The following is a 27,798-nucleotide window of genomic DNA, read 5'->3' on the forward strand; positions in this document are numbered from 1 at the left end:
CATTAAAATGAGTTCTTTACCTTAGGTAATGGAACAGCCTGAAATGGCCTGAAAGGCAGAATAGAAACATAGACATATCATTGCCATATTGCTTCTGTCCATGTGTGTTTGAGTATTGGGAACAGATAATGTCAATATCTGAGAAAGTTGCCAGTAGCTTCCTGTGGGTCAGTTGTTCCTACCGGTTATTTTCTCTTCTTCTTAGTTCTTCCGCCACCAGGGATGCTGGGTGTTTTATAGAATGGCCTATCGTGTGCTGGGAATTGGCATTAAACCCTCCAGAATGAACAAAATCATTGAGATGTAAAACAGGTAATCTGTTCAAACGTATATTTCCTTTTTTTTTTTGGGGGGGGGCATGGATGACATATGAACAGACTTTATAATTTGTTAAATTACATGCCACCTAATCCAAAATAAATATTTCTGAATAAAACCTGCTTTATAAATTCTGTTAAAATTTCTAATTAAACATTTACAATGTTAGTACTTTGAGTACATGAAGCGTAGCAACACCTTTTAGCATACATGCTTATTGTTTTCTGGTTTCAGTAATAATAATAATAATAATAATAGCATGTATGAATTAATAGCCATTTCAAATTTAGTCAAAGAGGTTGTGAGCTTGCAACTGCGAAACTATACTCTTCAGGACTATGTATATCAAGTTGTCCGTCTATTATAAATAGCATTTATTTAAAACTGCATTCACCGTTGACGAATTCAATTTTTCCAAAATAAAATACAATACTCTGAGGGAACAAGGTTTGGTTTAAATTTTGTAAGTTTAAAGAGATTTTCTTTTTGAATCATCTGCAGTATTTGTTCATCTCTGTGCTAAGAACAACATACATTTTCAGCTTCGTCTTTTCGGTTTGCCATATAAGGCCACTGCATCCTTTTTAGAAACGTAAACATAGCTTATTAAATATGGCGAATGACGCCTCGTAGAATATCCTAATATGGTATAGCAGGCATTAGACTGGTCCCCTGTCGTACTTGTACGTGTGACTAAACACTATAGGAATACTGTATACATACGAATAGTGCAAGACGTTGTACCATACGGTATGGATTTTGTTTAAATTTGACTTTCAAATGGCGATTATTCTGTTTATTTTGTTTGATTAGTTGATAAATATTCCTTGCAACAATCCGTGTAGAGTCGCTCCATAAACATCAATGCTATGAAAACTACGTCAAAATACGTGGGAATGATGGACGCTGTGCCCCAATACGGTGAACCGGTCTAAAGCGGATTCAATGTCGCGTGCAAGACGATATGAATGAAAGCGCCACCTTCTGCTAAAAAATGTGGTTTACGCTACAAGTATAATGATGCGAGTTAAGTAGCCTGCCGCCATTATGATAGTCAGTGGAGATTTTAAAATTTTATATCAATATTTTGTGATGACAAGCAAGTTATGCAACATTGAAAAACTATTAATCAATAGACTTGGGTACACATATATTAGTAATGAATTTTAAAATCAACAAATTATATTTTATTTATACTTAACATGAGTAAAGATGCTGACGTTGCCGTACACGTAAATCAGAAGAATAAAAAGTGAGTTATTTATTCCACTTTTTTTCTTTTTACATCTTTAAAACATGTTTATCTTAACATGTTTGTCTTAAAGCTATATGTGCAACATTTATAATGCATATTCAAATCCTTCATGACTGTAAATAAATAAAGTAGTGTTACGTCTGTTTGCTACAGTTCTTTCAGACATAACATATTCTGGGTTCTCCTGGTATTGGATTGAGGTGATATGAATGCTGCATTTTGTGTTTGGTGTTTGTATTGATATTTCTGTACAATGAAAGGCTAGAATGACAGGGGAGATTATAGAGAAGAATGAAGAAATGTGTGTTGTAAATAAATACAGAATAAATTATGTTTTACTTTTTATTGTGTTCTCTTATTTCCTTTTTCTAATACTCACATGATCACAATTACATTGACATACACAATAAAAAAATTTCTTCATGACCATACATTTTCTATACAACATACGCCAAACAAGATTTGTTTTTAATACACAAGTTTTCATGCATACTTTAAGAAACCATAATTTTAGCATAAATACTTTAATAAACTAAATTTGATATAATGAATATTATGTTTTTATAACATCAAAATATAGTTATATTGGTGGTTAATTGTACAAACCCTATTTATAGAAATTCTGTAAAATAAAACCTTTAAATGAAGTCTGGGCAATTCCGAATTTTTAGACAAATCCGAAATTTGTATAAATCAAAATATGGGCAAATCCGATATTTGTATAAATCAAAATCTGAGCAAATCCTAATTTTGGACAAATCCGAAATTTGTATAAATCAAAATCTGGGCAAATCTGAACTTTGGACAAATCCGAAATGTGTATACATCAGAACCTGGGCAAAGCCGAATTTTGGACAAATAAGGATTTTTATAAATTAAAATCCGCAAATGTTATATTGTAATAACATAACACTTTCAGAGATGATTTTTATCTGAATAAAGTAGTCATGACTGATACAAATTTGGATTTAGAATTTTGGTCCGAAGGGAGACAGACAGTTGTGACTTCAATCCTGTCAGTCTCTCGTCTGTAACGACGGGGACCTTATTTATACTCTCTATACTCTTGGAGAACCTCGGATGTTTACACAAACATAGACAACGGGGACACTCGATGTTCTCCGACACGGGCTAGAAACGAGAACTCTACCTCCTCGCGCTCAGCAGCCTAAAGTACTGCGAACAATGGCGCCATTACAAACCTAGCGGAACACGTTCCGGGAGAAAATATTTGATTAAAATACACGCTAAACAAGTAAGGCAAAATAAAATATTGTCATCTAATAATACATAATTTAAAAAAATAGTTACTCGAAACATAGTGACGAGTCGAAATAATCATCACAATGGATGAAATGGTGTGTCGGTTGATCTCATTCAAAGTCGACATGTGCTTTCATCGAGGGACCGTCTCAAGGAAACGTAATTATTGGAAACAAGATACATATACGCAACATTGTACTAAACATATAGATAAAATAAAATTGTGAGACTGGTATAGCAGTGTGTAGTTTTCGTTGTCGTTTGATGTAAAAGTTAAGTTAAAATAAAATCATTCATACTCCAGTCTGTACACTGTTATCACATTGTTTCCAAGACTTGTGGTGTACATAATTCCATGCTGGTCATCATAGAATATTCTAATTGGCCTTGATGACACTGTGAGTATGGTCACTAGCTGACCGCTGTCTGTCAGCTGATGAATGTTGGTCGAGTTCGAGTCACACACGTAAATGAAATTCCTCTTATCCACCATTATCCAGTCCGGTGTAAAACCAAGATGTTGATACAGAAATTTGCGTGTGTGTGGATTAAAAATATCATATGCATACACACCAGTTGTAGTAGTGGATTCAGAAATCCCACACGAGATGTAGACAGTGTTGTCTTTTACGGCCAAGTAACTAAGGCCAAAGCCCCTTTCACAGACCTTGTGAGATGATTCTATGCTTCCATCTGTAAGGTTTACAACACACCAGTACAACATGCTGTCGTTCCATTTCACACCGCTGACAACGAGTTTGTCTGTAGAATTCAATTTTGCCACTGAATGACATTCATATGATTCTAATCCTGTCATTACATCTATTGTTTTGACCCATTTTCCGTCATCTGCAGATTTCAATGACAGGATTAAAATCCTACTATCTACCAGACACACAGCAACTTGTGTCTTGCTAATAAGACAAACACCCGTGTGATAGTGCACCAGTTTGTAGAGTTTGGCCAGCAGTTTGCCGTCAGGAAGACTGAAAAGCTGGAGATCACAAGTATCACGGTCTAAGACCAGAAAAGTGTCTTCTGTCACCAAAACGCAACTGTAGTTGGGTTTACGGCCGTCTGTGGAGAAAAAAAGTGAATACATCAGAAAACACACACACACACACACACACGCACATATATATATATATATATATATATATATATATATATATATATATATATATATATATATATATATATATATATATATATATATATATATATATATATATTTCTGACCTAAAATAATCGTCTAGTGTCCTAAATTTAGCCACCACCACCATTATCGTAATATTCATATTATTTGTAATTTATTACTATTACAGTTCGTTCCACAAAGTACCTCATTCATGTCACACGAAGTATTTAAAAAGAATTAGGTATTTGTAGCTACACTGAATGACGACGATCTGAATATGTACCGAGGTACAGAAAGGAAAATTCAGATATGAAACGTGGAACGAACTATAACTAAAATGATAAACATTATCTTGCTCAGAATAAAGTAGGACTAAAGGGGTAGCGGTAATTTTAAATGAATTTCAAGTAATTCCTGATTTCTGCCATGTGTGATAAATGGCCAAGTATCAATACAAACTACATATGGTGATAGACCAGAGTCTATCTTCACCCTCCCAAAAAAAACGTTATCCCACTCCAATAATAATGGACGCTGTTGTTCATGCATCGCAAATTGAACAGTATTGAGATCCCCACCATATAACCATATATACGCATACTGTTCATAGAAAGACAAAATAATATATGCAACCGAAATAGCCCTTACCCCAGTAGATTTAGCCCCTGGGTCATTGCTTGGAAATTCCAGTTACATGTGTTCAAAACACCCATGCCCAATTGCATTTAAAGAAAAAAAAACTTATCGGCTTTCTTCATAACTTTGGCATTAGCCTTTATTTAATGTTTGTAAGTGAACATCACATTATATTAAATGAATCCTCCATATGACCACTGGAAACTTTGAGACATCATGTGTTTTGTATTCAATTCAGTCACGCCCAGCAATACTCAGTATAACTACTATTATCTCACATAAAGTGCACGCATGCTATGAACACTTTTACTTGGCTTGAGCAAGTAGGCAGTACCATCATCAGGTAATGTAAGCTCCGCTTATCCATTATTTCCTTTTTATATCTTTTGGTTTTAAATGTAGATTGAACCCAGTAATATGAAGATTTATTTAAGAAAGTCTATTTCTTGCATTTTGTCTATTTTCGTGCACAGAATGATAATCTGTAATAGTAGATCATGCGTCGGTAACACTTTGATATTAATAACTATATTCTTACATTTTATAGTTTGTCTACATTATATGTGCTGTAGTGAGAAGATATAAATTAACTGTTGTACCGATGGATGGTACCAGGTGGCTGAATGGTCAAGAGTGTAATCCTTTACCCATCACTGTCATATCATCTCAGGTTCAACCATTGTAGTTATATGAGAAAGAGTGCAATTAGCTTCCTGTGTTGTTTTTTTTTGTTCTTATCGCAGTTTACCCTTATTTTCGTCTACCCGTTATAATGGTCAACAGGTACAGTCTATCATATGATGAAAAAATTCGGCAAACTAACATCTCTTTCAAGGAAATTTAAGAGTTTGTGTCTCATTATATTTCCTCGATGTTACTTATTTAAAAAAAAATAACTTTTTTGACGAATTTCACCCTTCCTAATCTCCAGTCCATACTGTTTTAAAAATAACTTAGTGCTCCAGATAACATGTTCTAGATATAATTATATTGCCAACTATAATCAAATATAGGAACATGCTACTTTCGTACATGCTTTGTTTCTTATTCTTAGACAAGTGAATAAAATGTTTTTTCCCCCCACTTTTCCTCAGTCAAATCATAGACGTTTACTGAACAAATACTGTCATTTATCATCACCATCCTTCTATTCCAGTAATAATGTAATATGCTTGTTAGAAGTAATTAGGACTTAGTAAGCCTGTGAAAGGGAGATAACCTTTTGCCAATTTTGATACATTCACATTGAGAAATTCTGTATGTGTTTTTTGATGATGCTTATTTTTCTCCATAAGATGAAAAATATTTTCATTAAGTAGTACATCAGTCCTATTAGTATAAATCAAGGTAGCAGTTAATACTCTTGACGACCATTTGGTCTATTAAATAAATTATATCTTACTATATATTTTATTACCTAATTATATAATACAAAATAATTGATATATCAACAGAGACTTTTTACCATATATGGTATTTATTATTTGTTTTGGTCATTTCATACGTCTGTATACGTTTTTGCTTTCAGTAATACCATGAACCTTACAGTTGTTTGGCCCTATTAAACACTTTCTATTATTGGATGTTTTTGTTTGCATTTAATTTTAAGTGAGATATCAACACAAACAGACAATTCATTTTTAGTCAAACCAGGCCAGATCATATATTTAGATATACTGAATAGATCCTACGATATTTTTAGCTGCATGTGACACTGTTATTGCTCTTTGATAAATGCAGCACATTCTATAGTGACTTCAGCAATTTAGATCGCATTTTTCTTATACGGTGGATTTATTGCAGAAGCTTTTTCTAAAGTCAGTGGTTGAATAAGCCAAGAATTATTTTCTTACGGCGATGGAACACGGCTCTGACGATGTTAAAAGGTTGAACATCGCACATGTTACTGCATACTGATGACGTCACAATAAAGATCATCTGAGCCGAGAAGTAGACTGGTACTCTTCCGTACTCTTACATTTTGTACACCAGTCTTGGGTTTAATTACAAGGTAATTGGTATAATTAAGTAATTAGTCGCAATTATAATGTAACTGCAATTGAACATCACCTATATCATGCAGTTTCTAATTGCAATTGAACGTCTAGACTTGCATAATTTCTCAATTACAAGTAAATTACAAAAGCAAAGATTATTGTGGTTTCTATTCCAAACAAATTATACAAATTTAAAAAATATACATACTTAGCTGCCAGGTGTTAACCTGATAGTATTGCGTTTATTATAGCATAAGCAATAAGCTAAGTTTGAGATAAGAAAACTGTACATAAGTGATTTTACTTACTTTACTGTGGGATTCAGACCTAAGTTCCGTTACAACATCAGTGGTGTAACTGAGTAATTAATTACAATTAAATATTATATGAATCATAACTTAAAATCGTAATTATGGTCTAATCGTAATTATGGTCTAATCGTAATTATGGTCTAATCGTAATTATGGTCTAATTGAATTGAACAGTCATGACATTGAGTACTTTAAATTGTTTGCATCTGTGATATTGATTTTTAACATTGCTTTAACAATGGTTCATTCATAATACTATGATGTTTGCATTGCGTCAATTTATAGTGATATTTAGCACCTGGGCATCATGCTGCAGACATGCAGCGGATATATGTCATCATGTCCCTCCCAGTCACCTTATCCTCACACCAGGACAACCAGTCCTAACACTAACCAGTTAAAGTTTAGTCCCAAGCGATGCTTCTTCTAGTGTGACTTTTATAAGTCTTTGGTGTGACTCAGCCAGGGTTCGAACCCACTACCTCCCGCATCTGAGGCAGACATTCTAACCATTTAGGCCACCGGCATAGCCAATTGAATTTTAATTGACATCTGCAAGGACATCGTAATTTAATTTGTAGTGGAACCCAAGTCTGTTGTGACTTTACAACCATTTCATAGAATGAAACATGCACTGAACATTTTTGGTGAACTATTTCTAGCATTAGAATTACCAACAATCAAACTTGGCTTGATTTTCCCCATTATATTACTTCTGCATAAGTTAGGGATTCTATAATCTATATTTCTGTGCAATATATTAACATAATTATCATTTGTATAGCGGATAATAGCTACCAAAATAACAAATAAACAGTGTCATGAAAAGATCTAAAGTTATTCACCTTTGCTTAAGTTTTGTTGAGATGTTCCAACATGAATTTTCTGAATGTTCTTGGTCTTAACCATTATATCCGCCAGCTTTCTCAGTGATTGAGCACTTTTACATGTCATATCAACACTCATCATATTATTAAGTCACGTGATGCATCTTAGAATTTTTATTGTTTGATTTTCAGAAGATGCCATTGCCTCTTGCATGTGTCATTGAACTTTGGTTCATCTTTCCTTCAAATTATATCACAGGGTACCCTTTACGTTTAGACCTACTTAAACCAGACATTGAATTATCATGATTTTGGGTATTATTATAATAAAGAAGTCAGTAGCTGTGACCAATATTGCGATAAGAAAGGAAAGTTATTTTGTATTGACACATTATGTCATACATCTTGAAATTTGGGTGACACAGTTGATGCGTTTGATGTTTTTATTCATGTGTAGTTATTTACTACAATATTGCTGCCCTCTTACTCAAATGTTTATCCTTGCATATTGATAATTTGCATATTGTATCAACATTTAGTAGCTGTATTTGTTACATAGTTTCATCTGATTTAACCTTGTAGTTTACAAAGCTGTTTAGTGTTTAACTTGTACGAGAATAGATCTGGAAAAATTCCATTTTTCTATCCCACTTACCAGACAAGTAAAAACTAAATTTCACTTACCTAGAAACACAATTAACATGCCTGATGAAACAATCATTGTGTATTATAGAGGCATTATGTAACATAACACATAATTATCATTTTAGTGCCTCATTGTTTTAATGCCATTATTAAATTTATGTATCTTTGTTAGGTATTTGTTCCCAAATGTTTCAGCCTGAAGGCAATAATTCTACATGATTTCAATCTGAAGTGGTTGTAACACCGAATTCTTGAAATGTGTCACATTATAACAATCACTTACAAAAATTTGTTTGCACTCTTGAAAGCAATAATGCTATCAGTGACAAAATTGTGATGAGAAATAAATCACATGCTATTTCAGATGATGAGCAGTTTCATCAGTGTATTATCTCTTGTCCTTGTATCATTCTATTTCAGATTTCTAATGGAAAACATATTTAAGGGAGGTGCTCTTACATGGAGACAAGACAAGAACAGTTTAATTTATCTTTTATTCTACCATGTTGTTTAATTAATTTCTTGAGGAATATAAAACCCATACCAAATTCTATTTACATATTCTTCTTGATATGAAAGTTACTAATTACATTGTTCATGTCATAACTTCAAATTTTAATAAGTAAAAAGGATGAGAAACATTTCAGAAAATTAATAGCTGAATTATTCAGCTATTCTGAATAATATGTTCATAACCTTAGAATGTAACCTGTTATGTATATTTAATTGATATTTGTTTATTGCCTTTTCTTAATGATTATATATACAGAAAGTAATTTTAAAGTGATCGAAGAAAATGTTCAGTTCCATATCATATAAAGCTTGTTTAAAAGTTTATTTCCAATGCTTTGTTTACAGGGGTCCCCATGAGTAAATCAAGGGGGTCCCGCCAAAATTCTTCCAAATTGGGCCCCACGTTTGCTAAGGCTGGCACTGACTTAGTTTAAAACCACAGAAACATCACAAACCAGAATAACGAAGTGCCAGTGACTATCATTTAAACTTTAACATCAACAAAAGCAAATTTTCTGAAATGACCTTCAGTTTGCAACACTATGTTGCACAAATAATCACATTATATTTGAGAATACCACTATACAATGTAAATGGCCTAGAGGTTATGTTCAAGATATAATGTGAAATGCAAAGTGTAACTCACACGATATAACAATCATTTTCTACCACAATTTATACATAAGGTTCATTCTGGATGTATGGGTTGACATTATAAATTACTAAAGCTAAGTGGCTGAGCATCCTTAGACACAGTGGAAGATCCAGGTTAAACTTCTGGTAGTAGCCAGACTACCTCTGTCTGGCTAATGACTTGCATTTCACTAGCTTATTAAACACTTGTACATTTTATGTTGCAGAGGTCAAATACAATATCTGATATTTTATTCTAGATTTATTGCAGCATATGACCATACCGTGCTAAAGGTTGATTTACTGTACATGTGGGTTTGGATGTGATACACAGATCGGACATGGAGAGGTTACTAGATTGCCATTATGATGTTCAAGGTTCATAACAACATAACTAAATATGTTATAGAGATCTTGTACTTATTATTCCATCAGCAAGAATTATACATAGTATGTGCCATGCAAATCAAAGTATATATGGCATTTCTGGCAATATCAGGGGGAAGTCAGATAGTCATACACCAGCAGATCAAATACTGGAACAGCTTGTCAAGAGGTCGAACCAGATGCTTAAAGGACTGGGACCTATGATCAGAAGAAAACCATCCTGGCCAGATCTAAAGCAATATACATCATGGACAAATTTCCGATAATTTTGACAGTGTATCTGATGTAGAGGTGAGGGTTTGATGCCACGTTGTTTGTCACATTTAGACAGTTATTTAATGTACACAAAAAATACACAGGCACCAGCAGATTCAGTAAACAGACTCAAATTCACGTCCTAATCAGACTATTGCATAAGTGAGATGGGATTTTGAACTGGAAAGTAATATTCAATCAGGAAACCTACACCCTGGAATTGTCAGGAAACCATTTTATCACATAATCGGTACATGTTACAAAATAGTGTGTGTAGTTGAATATTTTCTATATGATAGCATGTTAACATATCACTTTGTGATTCCAAATAAGTCCATATAATATTTCCACAATATTCTTTTTACTGATTGGCTGAATCCATGGGAATTTTCTTTATCCCGTTTTCTGAAATGTCTTTTTTACTATTACTACATATCAACATTTTGTGTGTTATTTCTTTTTAAATAAAACAATGCATAAGGGAGATTTGGCCAAATAAAACGGCTATGTCTGTCCGAATTTGGACAATTTACCTCAAGCGGGCTTGTTACAAGTAAAATTAAAGTTATATGTCAATGAAAAGGGGGCTGGGTGACGTATAACATGAACCCCACCCTATGGCGAACATGGTTTAAATGTTAACTTGTAGGAGTAAATAAACTCACCTCTGTTTAGAAAAGAATGTGGATGTATGCTGGTCTCTCAACTGAGAATTTTATTCAACCATATGATTTTTTACGTAGTGAAAAGCTTAAAGGAGCTAATGTTTCTTCTTATTTGATGCAATTCTGACTTCAAATAAAATATGTTTAAGTCTAATATACCGTTCCAAATCCAAAAATGCAAATAACTGGTCACAAATACATTACTATAAATCTGGAATTTCTGAATCAAATAATCATCCCTTCAAGTGAATACCCAACAACTGGAAACATTGTTAAACAATCTGTTCAAATTTCATGAAACTGGCTGGGCTAACCTAAACTAACTATGTGACATCACACAGGAATTTCCATGCTGTCTGTTGATGCTGTATGTGTCAAATGTTCAACTGATTTTAAAGTACAGTTAATCTTTGAATTTTAATTTGTAGTAGCAAATCTACTTAAAAATGTTACAGGTTATAGAACATTATTCATGAACTGGCATCTGGCACTATTTGTTACTTGTGATAAATGGAAAGTGAAATATCTGAGCTAGTATTACAGAGATTTGTTTTCTCTTTTAACTATTTCCAAGAAAATAAAAATTGTGGTACTCATATGTGTAATGATATACGAGTAAATCATGATACTCATTGAATAAAAGCCGGCCAAGATTCAAAAAGCTGGATATTATATACCTGTTTTATAAATTAAACATCAAATCACTACCCATTTGAGACTCTTGATATCTGCCATTGTAAAACCGCATGCATGATAGGGGCAAATACATAGCAGTAGGAGATGCCCGCTTTAAACTTAAGCTGAATAGAATCCATTACAATTGTCTGTCATTATTCCCAGTTAGTGATGTGTCACGTACAGTCATGTTATGATGCTAAAATCATCGTGGACCAACCACAATGCGGCCACAAATTTTGTAATAGTTACCATTTTGTACTTCCACAGTTATTAATCAATGGAGACTGTACAATAATTAGATAGTAATTTCCATCACATGCACAAAAGTGAAATGTTGTATCAGTGGGGATTTAGTTAAGTAAGTAACCTGGACAGCATTTCTTAACTTGTTTCGCCAGCTTTAGTATAGGCAAGGCACAGACTTTACTCATTCCTTATATATAGTCATAGCATACTTCATCTTCATCTATTGTAATGTTAGGGCATAACGTTGTACATGTTTCAATACATTTTCCTAACGCTGCAGCAAATTGTTGTCATTGTTTTTACAAAAGAATAATTGAATAATTAACCATTCCCCTTTTGTGTCTACAAAACCCTTATTCTCTAATCTGAGAATCTTCAATAATTTATTGAATTAAAATCAAATCCCAAACTAGAGGGTTTGGGTCATTCGCATCATTTATAATTTGAACACATGCCCAGCTTTCCTTTGTGCTGTTGGTAAGCTTATAGTCAATAGCAAAATAACATTGCATCAAGTAGGGCGACAGGTGATACATTTACTTGATTGATCTGAATATCGTATTATTATTTCCTACAAGTAATGCATTAAATGAATCGGCAATGTACCTGAGTATGGTACGGTAGGTGTGATATAAAATATTTATGTTACATGTTGAATTAAATCATGTCAGTTTTACCAGATACATCAGCTTTTACATATTCCTTAAAAGTTATATCCATGGTATTTAATTTTGCCCTGTTAAAAAATTCATCCCAATTGCATTTTTCTAGGTACATCCTTTTGACAAAGGTCACAGCATACAAATTCAGCAGCCTCATATGGACTGTGGCAATAATGATTCAAACATTGGTTTCTGCAGCCACTTTCTAGTGTTTGATATCTTCTCAGGTCCTTTTCGAGTATTTCAAAAGAAAGTCATTGTTTTCCTAAAATGTAGTAGTTTAAGCTTTAAGGCCACCCTTCCCAAATTGAGCAATCTATACAACTCAGAAGTGAAAACATATTTTCTTTACTCTCCAGATAGTTCATGGATCTTGACTTTGATAACACGAAACATTGTACACAATGTATAACTTCTTACTTGATGACATATGGATTAAAAGCTACCTTCGCTAGCATATATATATATATGCAAAATCATGCACACATAAGAACCCAGTATTGGATTCACGCTTGAAAGACAATATTTCATATACTACAGGCAAGTGTAAGCAAGTGACATGTTAGTAATGGTTATATTTGTGTATATACATTAAAATAAGTAACTTGGAATTATTGCTGTCTATATTCATTTATTCATACGAGGTTCAGTCATTGCTATAATCTAATTCTGAGTGTGTTTGAATTGTAATTTTATTTAAACATTAAGAGACATTTTGTTAAATTTAGAAAACACTCAGGACATGTATATGGTCAAATGATTATGACAGTGAAAGACGCATAGGATTCCATTCCATGTGCTGCTTTGGTAATGAAGGCAAGTACGATTTGTATCAAATTGCCAACCTTTTTCTTTATTAATCTCTCAAAATTATACTGACACTGACAAGAATATTAGGTTTATACTAATGTTTAGATTTGTCTTAACCAAATATTGCAAACAGTATTCACTATGGAAGCAAATGAAATTAAATTATAGATTTTAATTTTTCCCAAGCTAACCATCGAGACGAAAGCGTGCATCAACGTCAAAAGCAACGACCTTTCCGGAAAACTTCCCGCTGCAGATCATGTCGATCACGTCTCCAGCTACAAGTCGTATTTTAACACCTTACCTACCACCGGGATCATCACCACCGGAGGTCAAAGACGTCCCTAAACTGAAATCACTCAATGATGGATTCTCAATCAACGTTTCTGGACTCTATGAAGAGAAAGCGGACGATAAGCGCAGTTCGTGGCGTATCCCATGAAACGGTGTAAATTTGGAACTTTGAAACGAAACAGAATTCACTCCCGCTTATAACCATGCCGATACAGACTCTTGTTAATCTTCCATGTTACGTTGGGTAAACGACCATGCGACTTCATCGATGTGACTGAAATCATCACTGTGATAAACGATCTACAATCTGTGTTTCATCATCGCGTTGATGCTCTTTAGATTCGTAGCTCACACAAAATGAACATTCAGACGTATTCCGAGTTTGATGGTCGTGCGTCTGCGTCGTTCTGCATCCAAGCTAGGTTTAACAATACGTTGCAGTAGTTCTTTATCGACTCTTTACTGAAGAACGTGGGCATAATCGTAAATAAATCACTTGTCGATGTATCGGTACACATTTTCGGTTTGTCGATGTGGCGGCAGTGCAGTGGACAGCTTTGCTGACGTCATGCGTAATTTTATCGCGTTGCCGTTAAATGGCTTGCGAAGCACTTTTGGGTAGCTTTTTCTCGATGTCGGCTAGTTGCGATTGCTTCATGATCTCGTGCTGAAGTCGAATTAGGTTTGAGGGTTTGTCGGTTTTTCCAGTTACAGTTTTGTACTTGTTTCATAGTTGTTTCAAGTACTGCTCCTACGTGATGATTTCTCGTCTCGTCAGCTCTTTGTACTAGCTCACGAGCAGTTTTCGGCAACACCTTTAGAGATCAACTCATGCAGACAGGCATTCGATCTTGGATAGGGCACGTTTATTTAGTCAATAGATCGACCGAGTAATTATCATGAGAGGACGAGCAATATCCTGTCTTAGGACAAAATCTTTCCATTTATCTGCCACTAGTTTGTGAAGAATTGTATGCTCGATTCGTACAGTCACGTTTGTTTACCTATCCAAATATATAGCCCCGTCGACTGGTTTTTAATTGCTTGTTACTTTTACCTGGTCGGAGACACATTATATATATATATATATATATATATATATATATATATATATATATATATATATATATATATATATATATATATATATTTATGCCTTGGTGTAACTATTTGATCTTCGCAGAGGTATTTTATGGTAAGCAATTAAAGAAACAGTTAGCTTGACAATATATATATTGTCAAGCTGGCAAGGAAGAGTCGACAGACTATATATATAGTCTGTCGACTCTCGTGTTCAGCCCGTTATACACTCCAACTCGTCTAAAATTATGCAATATTGTTGTAGAGGGAGGTGATGACATGGAAAGACCTCTAGTCACTTGGCCAGTCAATGATACATTTCTGAATATCACACCACTAGTTTTATTATATTTGTTAGACAATGCCACATTAAGATCTGCTGACGAGAGGGCCTGAGAAGGTGGAAAGGCCTGTCCTATTGGAGATGGTAAACCATTAAGAATATTTCCTCGCATATAAATATTTCCCGCCATTTCTACTCCAGTCAACGACAGTTTGGTCTCTGCCTATCTGTGGACGTACGATCATCGAGCGGCGTTGGCATTCGGGGGTGGGTACCTTACATCGTCGAGATTGGTGATGCTGTCACCGTTTATGTTGAGATTACCCTGCATGGAATCCCATACGTGATTGACCTTTTCATCCAACGCATCCTAGCTGGCAGTATCGCCGCTTCCCGTCCCTAACAGCGGTCTAAAGGAACTGTAAGACATGGTTTGCAGATGTTATCGACTCACGTGAATTATATAGAAAACGAACGCGTACCATCATAACTTCCTGATGCCTGATTGCCATTACACGATTAAGGATTCGACCGGTCGTGGTAAAACAAATCTTATCATGAACAGGCTCCTGAACAATATGCTGAACTATGACCGAGTGATCATTTACACTTTAAATCCTCACCAGGACCAATACAGGACACTGTGTGAGTTTGGCGATTCGTTTGCAGAACACTTTGTTTTCAGAGATTCTGACCGCGACGATGTTTTTACCTTCGTGGATCTGGATCAAATACAACCCGTAGAAGAACTTGCTTCTAACACGCATTAGATCATCGTATTTTACGATATTAAGACAGACCGCCAGAATATGAACCACGAAACAAGCGCTGCAATAGCATTTATCTCACTCAGTTGTACTATGATGTACCAGTAGCACTGGGTGTTTTTTTTATTGTTTTCCGATCCGGATAATCTAGACATCAAAGCGATTGCGAGAGACCATTGCAGCGGCATCACCTCGAACGAATTCAAAGACTGCTACAACGCTGCGACGTCTGGGTCCTAACATAACTGTATGACGTTTCATAGCGACGCTGAAAGAATTCATGAACGATATTGAAATGACTTTAATGAATTTTACTTATCTGGTTAGTGCATCGTCATCATAAAACAGCGTTTTCTTTAGATAACAAAGTTGTCGCACCATGTCGTTCGGAAAGATCACTAATCAATTTCAACGTGTATCAAGCAGCGGTCGTAGTTGCGTTTGCGCGTAATCGAGAACACAATATGGCAGCAGTTATTTCAATGAGATATGGGCGGGGAATGGTTCAAGCCTATTCTCACTAAACTCGTCGAAGCGAAAACGACGTACGATGTAAAGAAATATCAGCTGCCAGACACGTACAGAACGACTCAGCGATCATAGCAACGATTGCTGAAGGTGTTAGTGCCAGAAGAAGGTGCAAATGCGGCTGTATAAAAACCTAAAGCTAAAACAATTAGAAAAAAGCAGAGAGTGAAGAAACTAAAAAGAAGAAAGCTAGTTTTGCTGAAAGGAAAAAGGAAGATAAACTTATGGCATCGAAGTTAACAGAGATGCATGAAGACGAAGAAGATACCAAAATAAAGGGGGTGGAAACAATTTTTAAGCAAAACGAGTTTGAAGATGATATCCGTGATGAACCTGTGAACAAAATTACGAGTGATATTGGTTATTCCGAACCAGATTAGACGTTAGAATGGCTAGTTAATTTTCCTGAAAAACCCCACCAGTTATGGCAAAATTAGTAAGAAGGCAAGCAAATGTTGATGAAGCTTATTTGGCCATTTTAGCAGCACGTAGCGTACTGAGAAAAGTAAACAATACTTATGTCACAGTTATTAAAAACCTCAAGGTTAAAAATGAAGATGAGGAGAAAGTAATCAAAATGATTGAAATGGGTGATGAATTACAAATATCAAGAAAGGCCTTCATGGTAACCTTGAATTTAGAAAAAATAAGTTTAGATCTTTTCTTGAACAACTTTCTCCACAGACAAAAGCAACAACAGAAGCCGGCACATACATCTTAACCGGTACAAAAAACCACAGGAATGTCTGATGAGTGGATTTACATCAAGGATTAGGGGGCAATGGGGAGGTCTTGAAACTGAAAATAATGGAGTTTCTAGCAACCACAGTGGAAATGGAAACGATGGCGGTGGCGGCAACCAATACTACAAATATCCAGCTGAGATCGTCTCTCGATTAAAGTTGCTTATCGCAACTAAGGGTTCGAATTAAAAAGAAAAATAATTTCCCCGGGTTTCCTCACTGGTTATACAGACTATTTAATAACGACAGTCAATATCTTAGGCATTGTTCAAAGAATCTTTAACTTCTTTTGACCGCTCCGGATGCTTGAGGTCGTGGGTTCGGTACGATATTGAGTCATACCAAAGATTTACAACAATGGTAATAACAGCTGCCACACTACAGACATCGTAGCAATATTATTGAAAAATTGTTAAAGCTACGTTAAAAATCCAAATCAGACACACACACATTAACTTTCTTTTGTTACGTATATCTGATTTATTTCATATTTATTTTGTATTTAACTTGGGCTTTTTCACACTGATATCAAGTTCTTAGGTTGTAGACAAATTTTGAGTTATAATTTTCTTTAGATCAGTTCGATTTCAAGAGGATTAGTTCTTTTTTCTCTGGAAATATTTGAAGAGTGCTCATATAGAATTTTTGGAAAGACATTGCTTAAACATTTTATGCGGATTTCAAACACCGGAATATTATTGACTTTGGAATCATAAAGAACTATAATATCACCACTATACTGACTACAGTATACGTCATCGCCTTCCAATTTGGATATTCGTTAGGACTCAAAACATGAATCCATTATAACATTTCATTAGTAGGACTTTGTAATTTAATTCATGGATTATTTTTGGATTATTTTTTTATTTGATTTTTAGAACCGTGATTTTTTCTTTCCATTTTTTAAAGATTTATTCAAGGGAAATACATTATTTGTTAAGTTGTACAACGCTTTAAGAGGCCGACTACGAGATCTGAATGATATTTCTACTGAGCAGCATCTTTGGCGTGTGCAGCGATATCCGAATGTGCTTCAGAGGCATCAAGCACACGCTGGCATTGGAAAGAGATGCTCTAGCACAGTACATGTACAAATGAGTATTTCCTGTTGATGGCGAATTCAGTATGACACGGTTCTCGCTGTGGATGCCCAAAATCACTCCATTGACGGTTCATATGCTATAATTGAACTTCCCGTTTCTTAGATTCACCGGCAGCAGAAGAAACGTATCGATGTGGCGGCTACGCACAAGCGACCCATATTGAACAGGCTTAAAGCGTCGGCGCGAACAGGACCTGACAGCCTCATGCTGACTCATAGTCAAGCCAAATTAGTAGTTAAACATGCGGATGCACTAAAAGGAATCGTTCTTAACTTGTCGGCTTCACAGCTGTCCAAACAAGGATGATTCATCGGAATCCTGTTAGCAGGCATCGCTGGATCGTTACTTCCAGGATTATTCGGTATCGGAAGAGGACTCCAAATTCCTGGAAGCACGCACGGTAATGGACTATCCAGCAAAGGCAAGAGACAAGCAAAGTCATTAACACGGAAAAACAAGGTACCCTCAGCTGTCCTACATCGAACTCGAAAAAGAATTGACACTCGTCGGTGTATTATCGAAGGATCAGATTCATGAACACATTACACCTGACGTGAGCTGCGTAATTCACCTAAACAATTATTATGATGGACATGGCACACATTGTGTTGCTCTAATCGACGATCTACGTTACGGTGACGTCGATTATTTCGAATCCTTTGGTTTACCTCCACCCGATGAAGTCCTGCGTTACCTCCAACACGCCCTATACAGGAGCCGTATACAATTCGTTGCAGCTTCAAGACGTGGATGATAGTACGTGTGCATGGTACTGCACCGGTTACATCCAGCGTAGGTACTAAGGAACATCACCAATCGAAATGATTTTACAGCGTGGAAAGATATATTTCTGAAACAGCACTGTTGCCAAAATAGTGTACACTATAGCATAACACAGCTAACATGGATTCGTGGTGCCTTAAGTGCAGAAACAGAACGGAGAGCATCGACCCCGTCGAGGTGGTCAGGAAGAATCATCACTTCATGATCAGATCGAGGTTTACAGTATATGTTTTAAACTAATCACACATCGTTACTGTTACGTTGACGCAGTCAGCATCTGTGACTTTGACACGAGCTGCGAAGATTTTCGCGTGGAAAGAAATATGTGTTTGCGAGACTATAAATGCTTTGGTGATAGATCAATTCTCGGTTCCGCCGTAGACGTTCATGCGCTGATCGGAAAACTTGCAAGACCCTATGGCAGATAGACGATGCCAGGACATGAATATACAGGACATGGAATCCCTTAGAATAGCAGCTGGATGAAAACGACCAGCCGCTGCCCGGTCAAGAGCCCTACAACGGCGTCGATGCCAACTTCTCTGTTACAGAGATTATCCGGATGACAAAGTTGGATGCGATCGAGTCCTGCTGAGGGACGTAAAATAACTCAAGACTAAAACTATCTGAGAGAGTGTAGACCGATGTCTTGTGCGGGGCATCATAGGATCGAAACATAAGTTAGGTATAGGCACACCAGGAAAATAGTAAATTGAAGATCTATCGGAACTGAAAGTTCTCGCAGAAGAACTACATAAAACAACGCGCAAGCATTATCCACGATGCAAAGTTATCGCTGTCTTCACAGAGAGATGACAGCACGTACTACGATCATTTCATATATCTCATGATGAACATATATATATTCAGCAAGTACTCAGTGGTAGTTCCTCTGAGGAAAAAAAGGGAAATTGTATCGTTGACGTGTTTGATAGCATTGTAGGTGCACGAAAGCCCAATAAACAATGATTAGATCACGGTAGTGAATTTTATAACAAAATCGGCTCAGATTGACTTAAAAAATGATATTATATTGTACAGCACACACAATAAAATCAAAGCGTCTGTCGTAGAGTGGTTTAACAGACCACTCAAAAATCGCATGTGGAAGCGTTTTATCAGCTTAAACACTAATCGATACTTAGATTTGTTGCCATAAATCGTTCACCAATACAATCACACATGGCAATGCAGCATCAAAAATGACTCTCACGGAAGCAAATTAGGCTGACAAAAAACAACAGGTCACGGACGCCGTATTTGTGAGATCCAAATTCAAATTAAGTGACCACGTCAGAATTAGCAGACAAAAAAATACGACATTCAAAATTCGATACACCCTTAACTGGACCGAAGAAATCTTCGACGTCGATACCTTTCAAAAAACCACTACTGTCACTTACACGTTTAAAGATTCCTCGGGAGAGCCCATACAGGGTTCTTTTTACGAGCAGGAATTTCAAAACAAAATTTAAAAAACAAATTTCAGAGTAAAAAAGTCATCTGCACCACATATACACAGTCATCGCTTGTCAAATGATTTGGCTATCCTGAACAATTCAACTGGTGGATTCCAACGGCATCGCTGACTACAATGTGTCATCAGACGCCAAAGCCTCCGAAATAATCTTACCATACGACTCGCCTATGCTCTTCCCAGATACCATATTGCACTTCGCCGCATGCTCGTAGATATCCATCCTCTGAAACATATGCTTGACTAAATACTCAAATTTTATAAATTGCACACTGCCCTACAACTGCACACGAGTGACTCTATTCAGCAACTCGTAAAAATGATATCGCTGCAATAACTACGTCTTACCCACTCATCGCTCTCGTACTTGTCTTCGCTCTCCTCACAATATAGTATCTATGAAACGTAACCCAGATCTTTATTCGCACACGCTATGAGCTCATCCGCACGCTAAAGCGTCTGTAGTTATTGCATCGAGATCATTTTTACCAGTTGCTGAATAGAGTGACTCGAGTTCAGTTGTAGGGCCATGTGCAACACCCTCCTCTTCAAACATATCCGGTATTGGAATACTACTGCGAATCTCCTCACTAGCGCCTAGTCGATCGACGCTCCAAAGATAACATGGAAGAGACAGCTTCACTATACTAAAAGCACATCTTTAATATATTGCAATGCAACCAGTCCAAAAACACCATATGGAACCCCAGAGTGGTCCATAATCCCCATATGCAAAAAAGTGGTCCAGACTCGCATAACAGATTAATATATATACTAGACTACTCTTTATTACATCGTGACCAAGTGGTAAAGAACCCCCATTTCTATATACTAATAATGTGGCTATTTCAAAGGAAGATGTTTATCTCCAACATTTTTCCTTAACACTGCCCTCATTGCCTGGCGAACACATTTCTTTCTGTTGACGTACTTAATTCACAATGATTTTAATCTAGCATTTATCTCCAGCAATACACAATAATTACTAATATAGTAAGATTATCAACATTAGTTAATTTTAAGATTAAAATATTTATGTTTGCTATAATATGTACATAACCGTTGCATAAATCGTACTCATAATTAGGTCTCCACCCAAGCAAAAAAACAAAAAACAAATTGGTTTTGAGCTCTCCATGCATTATTCTGGCTTTAACTTGTAAGCAAGCTATTTAAAATAACTTTAAAATTATTCAAACCCAGACTGGATATTTATATATCTTTTTGTGGGTTCAAAGACATGATTTGCTACTGGTAACTTACCTTATTTTTAAATTATTTGTATATGTATATATATATATATATTTTGTGTGGACATTTATGTAAAAGTCTTGTAAGAAACATTAAGAAAAAAAATTATTTTTGGTTTATAACTTATAACTTCACAGAAAATACAACTGCACAATCGCTAGTGTCTACATTTCCTGTGTCATGCGTGTCTATATATCAGAGGTAGGTGCACCTCATTAAGGCAGAACAATGTTGTACTGCAGTATGAGACATATATAACATAGTTTAATCACTTCGACCTACGTTTCCTAATTTGTGATTATTCAAAGTTTCCTTTTCCTTAGTTCAATTTCGTAGATGATTTCTCGGTTGTGCTATGAAATAAAATTTTTTTGCCTTCAACTTGAAATCAACATCATACTAATTCCTGCAGATTACTATGAATAATTTGCACTCTTAGAACTGTTTAGTTTAGGTCAGTGAAATTTGGATATCATCATGTTTACAATAAATGGCAATAACATTCTTGCACAATTACTGGTTTTATTATTAATATCTGCTTTCATATATCTGTCACTAAAATTAATTATCTGTATAAAAAAACATAACCTAATGTATACAACAAAGAAAATATGTCAAGCATTAATTTTTTTCTCTCGCTTTTTTGGAATGTTTTACATGTCCCTTCGTAAAACAATCAGCACGTATGTTCTTTATTTTCAGATTTCGTAAGGGTGCTCGTACACGCATAAAACAAACGAAAATTACTGCTACGTAAAACATCTTGTGTGCTGCCATACAAATGTGTGATTTTCTCCACTGACATTTTATTTTATACTTCCATAGCATAGCTGTTCTTCGATAAGCATGCTCAGTGGAATTACGAGCAAAGGATGTGAAGCGTAACGTACACTACGTTAATTGACAGATTGAATTCTAAACTCTAATAAGAACAAATAACTGGAACCTTACATCTATGCGTTGGGTATCGAACTAATTGAAGAAGAACGTCATAAAAAATGTTATCATCATCGTCGTCATCGTCATTATTATCAAATTATTTATCAAAATAATCATCACAACTATAACAGTTCTTATATCATTACCACCAAATTGTTATCATCATTATCATTGTTAATATAATCGTGTACGATGCACGTTACTTCGATTATTTCTGTAATGTTGTTGTTGTGATGACTACGGTAATCACGAGGATGATTCCTGCTATTTTTCTTCCTGATGTTGATGTTATTAATTGTAGCCTTCCTGTGTTTTCTTTTTTTTTGGGCGGGGGGCTTCTTCCCCACTAACTGAAGTTTTATGTATTATGCGGATGGAAAGTGTTTCAGTAATGTTTTATTAGAAGAAGACTTGATTTATGCACCATTATTTGAAATACAAATAATCTGAGCGAGAAGCAATGTTCCACTTCTCTTTCTTCTTCAGTATAATCATATTTGTTTGCGTCCAGTAAACGATATTGTGTAACAAATTAAATGAGATTGAACTTTCTGTTTTCAAAACCGTATGTATGTTTTGCCAGATATTTGATTTGGTGTGATTTGGTGTTTTAACGCATAGCAAACACAAGGTTATTTATGCTGAAACCATTGGGATAAAGTGTCTTCCCTATGAATAAACAAGCAGATATATTGTGATTGATCTTCGTTTCCATCTGTCTGTCATTCGTTTGATCTTGTAACCGGCATTGTTGCAAAGATTAAGAGTGGATTATTATACTGAGTATCATGTTTTGAGAGGATGAAAGGAATTCTTCGGATCGTGGATGCCCGGGAATGAGGAGAGTGTGATGGGGAGTGCAGGTAGGTAATCCGAATTCCATCTACATGGACTGATGGAAGTTATTTAACACGAACGCAACGGGGGTAAAGTGTCTTGCCCAAGAACATACTATCAGATATATTATGATTGAAGGTGGTTGGGTAATTTGTATTCCGGCGAATAAATATAAAAAAAATCTTCCGTCGTATACTCATTCACACAGGTGTCACACAAAAGATGAGCTTATGGCTTTTTTCTTAATCGTTCGAAATTTTCTGAAGAAATATGTTGTAAAACGCGAAAGATTTTCTTACGCTCAAAACCTATCACTATATTTTCTGTACACTTGTGTTAGTTTGTGAAATGGAATTATCTGGTTACATACATTTCCTTAATTAACGATATTGCTGCTGATACCATTTTCTATTTTTGTTTCTTTTCCTGATTTTTTTTTAGTTTGAAAAGAAAGTATTGTTTTCCCTATCAATTTATTTCAGAAATAAAATATTTAACTTTTCACCGTAATTAGCAAGATATGTGGTATAAATGACGTTGCTAATAATTAAAGAAGATTTGAAATTGTATAAAATTGACGTTTTAAGTATTCGAACCATTGTTTCAGAATTGTCATTGTGTCATATTTTACAAGTACCAGTACTTCTTATTTTACATGTACCAGTCTTTCTTATTTTATGGCTAGGGAGGGTGAGTTTTTTCTAACATATGTAACCATAGCTGTATTTATATATAATGCTCACAATCACCTGATACTTTGATTGAAAGGTGCTAAGCACAGTCATTTATAATGTGATAATGACCGGTGGAGATTGTAGTTCCCAAAATATGTTCTCAATTTTGTCTCCTCATCCAGCACCATACAGGATATTAAAAATGGACTGGGAAGGAATATATATATATATATATATATATATATATATATATATATATATATATATATATATATATATATATATATATATATATATATATATATATAATTAACAGTCCGTGATCGTTTAAGATTTTTAAATAATTCGGTCTTTTTGACGTAACTTTTAAATCATGCATCGAGAATTGTCTAGACCTTTGTCTGCTCAAATTTCGCACTATTCCTGAACCACGAATGTTTTAAAAGAAAGACTCGAGTTCCTAGATAACTTGATTTGTTGAAAAAAGGTTGCTGAACTTCTTCATTCCATACAAGAGCATTTCCGAATCACACGTATTTTTTAATACAAATATAAATCCATAAGATGTTGCTACCCATAGGACTAATAAATCCATACTATGTCCCTACCCGTAAGACCAATTAATCCATGCCACGTTCCTACACATAAGGCCAATCAATCAATACCATGTCCCTACCCATATCTCTCCTTCTGACATTGATCAGTGATCTTTTTAATAAAATACAATGGATACTTTCTAGTTTCTAGACACAAATAATACTCTTCATTTTGCATATAGAATAGTGAAAAATAAATTGAAACATCATGCTCATTATGAAAATGACTCATAACAATATTGGGCACATTAAATTATTTTTAATAGCTAGTGTAAATATTTCACAAGTTTGTCATAAATCAACAACCTCAGTAAGAGTGTAATCAAACATAAATGTGTTAGAATCTAACATTCACGAGATTAAAATTTTGAATTTACAAATTTAAACCAAAAATATACCATTCAATGTTCTAAAAACATAAAGATTTACATAGTTATTAAGTGATGATAACATAGAAATAATCAGCTTCACAACTGGTAACAAAATTGTTAAAGTGAAAAAAGCATCGCCAACCCTGATAGCACTATTAACATTGAAATACACATCATTAACCTTGACAGCACGATTATTCATATTGAAATAAAAAGCGTCAACCCTGATAGCAAGATTATGAACATTGAAAAAATGAGCGTCAACCCTGATAGCAAGATTGTTAACATTGAAAAAATGAGCGTCAACCCTGATAGCAAGATTGTTAACATTGAAATGAAAAGCGTCAACCCTGATAGCAAGATTGTTAACATTGAAAAAATGAGCGTCAACCCTGATAGCAAGATTGTTAACATTGAAATGAAAAGCGTCAACCCTGATAGCAAGATTGTTAACATTGAAAAAATGAGCGTCAACCCTGATAGCAAGATTGTTAACATTGAAATGAAAAGCGTCAACCCTGATAGCGTGATTGTTAACATTGAAATGAAAAGCGTCAACCCTGATAGAAAGATTGTTAACATTGAAATACGAAATGTCAATCTTGATGATACGATTGATAGAATTGTACTGCATGAGAAAGGAATAAATTCCATTCATGATACATATTAATAGACATACTGTAATTGGCATTAAGCTGGTGAAACAAAAATGCTACTTCTAAATGCTACTTTTATGTGTCTAATGATTATGGTGGATCATGTTATACGTGTATACGTTATATTCAATGTATCTATCACATACCTGCCGTTTCTAGTTCGATAGTCCTATCTTTGACCAACCTGCAAGCAGCATATTGGGATACTGATGCGGCCATCGTGTCGTTTTGATTTAATGTGGCTCTAGACGAAGTGAACTGTCAACGTTACGCACTGCCAATGTTAAGATTCGTCTGCAAAAGACAGAGAACAAACTTGCAGCGCAACTCCAAGTACGTAACAACAATTTAATTTAAAAATAGTTGTTGATATATTAGTTAGTATGTGTAAAAGAAAAATGTCAGGCATCAAATAAATATGTACTATTAAGTACAACAAAGATAAGTCTATATTATTTAAGCACATTCAAATCGAAATGCCATGTATGATTGCTTCGCAAACATAGCGGGAAAGAGTATTCAACCAGGATTAATAATGTAATAATATTGTTAATCTACTTTATGATTATGTTTAGCAAAGAACCAGCTGCTGAGAAAAATGTGAACGACTGAGAAGAATTACAACAGCACATTACAATGCATAGTATGCACTCGCTCTAGTTCTTCTGGTCGAATACCAAATTCATGGGATGGATCTTCGTATGTTGTTTGCCGTCCTCGATGCGGTTTGTCAATCAGTCATAGTCAGCATAGAGTAAATCGCTCTAATAAATAATCCCCGGAAACATACAAGTACAATTTATTGCAGTAAATAATACCCGTAAACATAAAAGTAAATCACTCTAATAAATAATTATGCTGTTCCCACTCTTAAATTTATATGGGTCATTTCAACAATGTATATATCATGGCAATATTGATGTCTTGTTTCACCGACACGGTCCAATTTGATGCTTTCACATTTAATTTTGAGTGGGTCATTTCAATATGTGTGTGTGCGTGCGTGCGTGCGTGTGTGAATATCTATAATATCATACTTAATTTTGTACTGGTCATTTGAAGCTCTCCTCATGATTAAAACTTACCCTCGACTGTGTGCAGTCGAGTTCAATTAAATCAGTGTGATTTCCTTTAGATATCATATCCTGTGTTAAGTTTAGTTTATCTTAGTTTGAGTTTCTCTGGCATATATCACGTGTTGGTTGCTAATATTATATTTCAACTTATATTAGATCGAGTTCCTCTAAAATCCTCTATCCCGTGTTGGATACAAATGTTTTAGTTCAATTTATCTTTATTTGAGTTCTTCTCACATTTTCTATTATGGTGGTGGATATTAATATTTTGTCCAGGTATGTAAAGTTTCCAACTTCTGGATCTCATTGGTTGAGACCAGTCATAGGAAACTTAGACTAAATTTATACATTTGTGGCAAGCAACACAGAGATTACAACGTACATACAATTTTACTCATGCGTACACAATCTTTTCACAGATCTGGGACGATACCATTTGTATCAGTAAGTAAAGCTAGCTATCATATTTCTTTAATTGTTTCTAGTCGCCAGACGTCATACACGATATTGACTAGAAACTGTACCACATTGCTACCAATAAAATCTGTCGTACTCGATAGTCACTAAAACTGTACCAGACTGCTACCAATAAAGTATGTCGTACTCGATATTCCCTAGAAACTGTACAACATTGCTGCCAATGAAATCTGTCGTAAACGATATTAACCAGAGAGCTTCTTAGAATCACTACCGTCCTTCATTTAAATCATTAGCAAAACGATTGGAAGGTTATAGATCTGTTTAAAGTCTGAACTGAACCATAATATATATATATATATATATATATATATATATATATATATATATATATATATATATATATATATATATATATACATATACATATATATATATATATATATATATATATATATATATATATATATATATATTATACGGTAATATAAAGAAGACTGATACTTACAAAATGTATATAAATCCCTCCAAATGTAAGCTTTCTGAATTATAAGGTATGTCACGTTCGACAAAATGTATTTTCTCTTCCTTCACTTGCAAAGTTGTGACGCTTTAAGCAAATCCGTCAATCACTGCAGTGAATTTCTGAAGCTTGTGTGAACGAGCAAGGTAACGAAGTGG

The 27,798-nt window shown here is 34.9% G+C and overlaps 1 protein-coding gene across 2 annotated transcripts; it reads right to left on the reverse strand.

Moving 5' to 3' along the window:
* Window positions 1–1,901: 1,901 nt before the first annotated feature.
* On the reverse strand, window positions 1,902–27,747 carry LOC149787137 (uncharacterized). Of its 2 annotated transcripts, XR_016425261.1 has the most exons (4): window positions 27,626–27,747; window positions 25,771–25,918; window positions 6,916–6,964; window positions 1,902–3,913 (listed from the first exon to the last, which is right to left on the reverse strand). XR_016425261.1 is itself a non-coding variant. In XM_089978345.1 (3 exons), the coding sequence occupies exons 2-3, from the start codon at window positions 25,841–25,843 to the stop codon at window positions 3,126–3,128; spliced, it is 861 nt and encodes a 286-aa protein (XP_089834471.1). In that variant the 5' UTR covers window positions 25,844–25,918; window positions 27,626–27,747; the 3' UTR covers window positions 1,902–3,125. The 2 variants fall into 2 exon arrangements, 1 of the variants encoding a protein (XP_089834471.1); XM_089978345.1 differs by lacking the exon at window positions 6,916–6,964.
* Window positions 27,748–27,798: the final 51 nt, after the last annotated feature.

Source organism: Sinohyriopsis cumingii, chromosome 12 (genome assembly GCF_028554795.1).
Source record: "Sinohyriopsis cumingii isolate HCF-2022 chromosome 12, ASM2855479v2, whole genome shotgun sequence".
Lineage (NCBI taxonomy): Eukaryota > Metazoa > Mollusca > Bivalvia > Unionida > Unionidae > Sinohyriopsis > Sinohyriopsis cumingii.